Source organism: Pinus tabuliformis, chromosome 2_2 (genome assembly GCF_031772625.1).
Source record: "Pinus tabuliformis cultivar Carrire ecotype Pingquan chromosome 2_2, CPIR1, whole genome shotgun sequence".
NCBI classification, from domain to species: domain Eukaryota; kingdom Viridiplantae; phylum Streptophyta; class Pinopsida; order Pinales; family Pinaceae; genus Pinus; species Pinus tabuliformis.
Window position 1 is genome coordinate 330,478,658 of NC_142300.1, and position 4,687 is coordinate 330,483,344.

Sequence of the window (4,687 nt, forward strand, 5' to 3'; positions counted from 1 at the left end):
CTATTTCCATGGAGGAACTTGAAAGCACATTAAAATGGTTCAAGAGAGACAAAAGTCCAGGCCCGGATGGCTGGCCTGTGGAATTTTATTTGGCTTTCCTGGACATCATTGGCCCGGATTTTCTTGGAGTGATTGAAGAAAGTCGGACCCTTGGTCGTATATTTGCCCCGCTCAACTTCACATACATAGCCCTCATTCCAAAGACAGACTCTCCATCCTCCTTTCATGAATTCTTCCCTATTTCCCTTTGCAACTGTCTATACAAAATCATTGCCAAGATTATTACCAATTGTATAAAGCCTATTTTATTTGAGCACATCTCTCAAGAACAATTTTCCTTCCTCCGCCACAGACATATTCATGAAGCCATTGGCTCTACCCAGGAAGCCCTTCACTCTATTAAACTAAAAAAGATCAAAGGGATGGCTCTCAAAATTGACTTATCCAAAGCCTTCAACAAAGTAAGTTGGCTTTTCCTTAGAATGATCCTCACTCATTTGGGTTTTCCTCTGGAATTCATAAGATGGATCATGGGTTGTATTACCTCTGTATCTTTTGCAGTTCTTATCAATGGGTCTGCCTCCCTCCCCTTTCAAGTAGAAAGAGGCCTCAGATAGGGATGCCCCTTATCCCCCTTGCTATTTCTTCTTGTAATGGAAGGACTAAGTAAACTTATAGATTTGGTGAAGCATGTTGGGAGGCTTGGGGGCCTGAAAATCACTGATCATTTCCTTCTATCCCATATGCTCTTTGTGGATGACATTCTTGTCTTCCTCAATGGAAGTGTACTAGACATTACTACTTCAAAAGAGATCTTAAAACTTTTCAGTGAAGCTACAGGAATGGAAATCAACAAGGAAAAGTCCACTATATTTTTTTATGAATGCTCACAATAGGAAATTCAACTCTCTCTCCAAAATTTCCCCTTTCAAGTGTTGGAACTTCAGGCTGGACTGAAGTATTTGGGATTTAGAATAAAAGCGGATGGATATAAAATAGCAGATTGGACTTGGCTGCTCACTAAAGTGGAGAAAAGAATAAACATCTGGTGTCATTGGTTTCTATCCAAGGAAAGTATATTGATCCTCATCAAAGTTGTTCTAGAAGCTACCCCAGTATTCTAGATGTCCTTGGCTTGGATTCCCCTGGGGATTCTACATAGGATTCAAAAAATTTGCAGTCACTTTCTATGGAGGGGCCAAAAGGATGGGAAGCCTTTTGCATGGGTCAAATGGAGCAGAATAGCAAATCCCAAAAAATGGGGAGGTTGGGGACTAAAGCACCTTTCGGCTTTTGCACAAGCACTGGCAGCAAAACAAGGCTAGTTACTCCTGACCCATAAGAGCCTCTGGTCGGAGGTGGTCTCCCACAAATACATTTGGCCCAGTACTTTAACTGAATGGATTAGAAGACCCTCTTGGAGCAGAAAAGGTATTTCGGTCATCTGGAGGGCCATCCTAAACACCCTGCCTATTATAAAAAGAGGCCTCATCTGGAAGATTGGTAATGGGGCATCAGTGCGCATCGGTCTTGATCCCTGGACCGGTAGTGGGAATGCATATCAGCTTCCTTCGAATTTGATCACATTTCTCAACAACATAGGTGTCCTGTATATCTCTCAACTTGGTGATCATCGCAACTCATCTATTTTTCATCAAGCTTGGCACACTGGTGAGGATTGGCTCATACCAATTCAATGGGAAAGACAGTGGGAAAATTTCTGGCAAGCTCTGACAGAATCCCATGTCCGACTCAACGATGACGAGGACGAACTACTCTGGGGTCTCTCCAAAAAGGGCCACTACTCACCCAAGCATGGGTATGACCTCATACAAGCAGAGGCAAAGCCGGACAGACAAATGAGTTGGTGGACTCAGCTTTGGAAGTTAAAAGCTCCCCCGCGCACTATCTTACTGATGTGGAATATCATTGAGGATAAAACACCCACAGGAGTTAATTTAAGGAAAAGGGCATTCATGGGACCTTCCTGGTGTGTACTCTGTCACCAGGAAGAGGAGTCCAACCATCACTTATTCCTTGACTGCCCTACTTCAAAACAGTTATGGTCGCAAGTCCTGCTCACTCTTAACATCAATCTATGCTGGCAGGGTGTGGACATCCCTACTGCATGGGACAGTTGGTGGGGAGCTGCAACAGATCCTAAAAGTCGAAATCTGTCGCTTCTGGTTTCTTGGCACATCTGGATGTGTCGAAACAATATCATTTTCTAGGACCGGCCTATAAATTAGGCACTGATCCCACCAAAGATCTGCTCGGCCTATGAGGAAATTCTAGCTGAAGAACATATCAATCAACCCAGGATCATCACTCAGGAACAGATTGACACAACAAAGCCCTGGGCATACTTTGATGGGGCAGCACAAGCACAAGGATGTGGTGGGGGGGGGGGTGTAATTATCCACCTATCAGTCATGCATTCTTTCCACATTTGCATGGGCTTAGGCAAGGGCACAAATAATTATGCAGAGCTGATAACCCTTCGTCACTTGATACATTTTTCCATTCTCAAAAATTGCAGACACATTCAAATTTTTGGGGACTCCAAAACAGTCACTAATTGGTTTAACAACATAGCTACATGCCATGCATATTCTCTAAGAACTATAATGGATGATATTGTTCTCCTCAAAACACATTTTGATCATATTTCTTGCACTCATATCTACAAGGAGCGTAATAAAGATGCGGACAAGCTATCGAAAGAAGCATTGCATCGTCCTCGAGGAGAATGGCTGATCACAGAACATTCACCGGAAGGGACCTTCCAGTTTTTTCACAGACCATATATAGATCAAGAGCTGCGGCAGGCAGACAACCCATAAAACAACAACTTTTTTGTCTTTATAACAGGTTTATATATAGGTATACAGCACTTTTGGGCATCTAAACAGCGATCACTGGGTGATTTTTTGCTTATGTAATTATTGATGTACAGCAACCCCACTTGGTTTACATAGTTATTGTTTGGAACTATCAGTTGACTAAGGTCACTGCATTTGCATATGCCTATGGGCATCTATAGCATGCAATTTCAACACATAATGGAAATTACAAACTTTTCTCCCTAGAAAAAAAAGTGAAGATCTAATTTGAACATAAAAAAATAAAGAAGGTGATTAAGATGTTTTCAGAGAACATGGAATTCTTGTTCTCCTTTAAAATATTTAGATGGGGGATTATAACATCCCCACATGGGTTCTTTAGTTATCAAGCAGGGTGAATAGGATTTCTTTATATTATTAACTAATTTATAAGCTTGTATTTGAACTCTAATAATATTGTAATATACAATTTGTATGCAAATATAAATAAAAGCAAATATAACTTTGCATGCATTGGTAGAGGGTCTGATTAAATTAAACATAATCACACATAACGTATGAAATACATATTTTTCCTAAAAAACAAAAAATAGCATTAGATTCATATTCATAAATAATGATATAACACAAATTTTATAGGAGATAAATTCCAAGAAATTAGTTGTGTAAGAGTTTTTTCCCACCCAATCATAGGTATAAGCCTAAAGGGAACCCCAGGTTGGGCTCTGAGGCCATAAAGGCAACAAAACTAAGGTACAATCTTCTAACTCATTCAACCCAACCCACCTACTCTTTTATTAGTTAATATACTCAGTTAAAAGTACTTTAAATCATCCTATCAAACCATCAAACAACCATGATAATCTCTTCCAAGGCCTCATACAATAAAAAGGACATCTTCCATATCTCCATTCAATGGTTCCTTTCGGATATTCTTCCTTTTAATTCTCTTCGATGTAGCTGGAAATAGCCCAATTTGTTATATGCTTTCTAAGAATTGATTTTTGGAATAATACTTGGGTCTCAAGCATGGAAACAAGCAACAAATATATATTGGAATCAAAGGATTCCTAACTTTCCCAACCTTCATTCTCACCTAAAAGTGTGAATATTTCTTCCAAAGTATGTAATTTCCTGTTCACACTGTTGATTTGGTTAGATTCCATGTTGGTTCATAGTTAACAATGAAAAATAATACATGAGAAGTCTAGAGCATGTATGTGAGAAACGTGGAATGAGTAGAGTAATCAGAAATGAGAGGTTTGAGGGAAATATTTCCAACTTTACTTATAATAAGAAGAATGTACTCCTACACTTCCTCATGATAATTGAACTCAATTGACACTTCCATAACTACATGAGAAGACTTCCCCCTAAATTTTTACATTATTTAATTATTGGTTATAATTCCATGGAGGTGGATGGATTCATTTAAGTCACATGGTGGAAAATAGATGAGAGATTATAGTAGCCATCATTTTTGCCTATTAAAAAAATCCACCATCTCATATGTATCATAGACATACTATCATCAAAATCTCAAGCATAATTTTGAATATCTTCATTACAATAATTAGATTCCATAGCATGAGATTCTTATCATAATGCTTGGCCTCTACACATGGTAGTAACCAATACTCATTGTATGCATACTCTCGTGGTCATATCCAAGGAAACTCTACTTGCAACATTTCCTTCTTGAGAAAGCTCTCATTGAGATAATCAAACATGAGTATTCATGTATATAGTCTTTTGGTAGTGATATTCACAATGACACATGAAATGATAATAGAATAATGACATACCAATAAATCAATCATTTTTAGATATTAATATTTTATCTA

At 38.6% G+C, this 4,687-nt stretch overlaps 1 protein-coding gene across 1 annotated transcript; it reads left to right on the forward strand.

The window, feature by feature from the left end:
• The first annotated feature begins 1,258 nt into the window (after positions 1-1,258).
• Positions 1,259-2,231, forward strand: LOC149192621 (uncharacterized). Its single transcript, XM_089407009.1, has 2 exons — positions 1,259-1,320; positions 1,427-2,231. The coding sequence occupies exons 1-2, from the start codon at positions 1,259-1,261 to the stop codon at positions 2,229-2,231; spliced, it is 867 nt and encodes a 288-aa protein (XP_089263135.1).
• Positions 2,232-4,687: the final 2,456 nt, after the last annotated feature.

Excerpts from the sequence above, each read along its gene's own strand:
- LOC149192621 (XM_089407009.1), top strand. The coding sequence starts at position 1,259 with ATGGGGAGGTTGGGGACTAAAGCACCTTTCGGCTTTTGCACAAGCACT. Across the intron at positions 1,321-1,426 it reads AGCACTGGCAGCAAAACAAG|AAAAGGTATTTCGGTCATCT; the intron begins GCTAGTTACTCC and ends CTCTTGGAGCAG.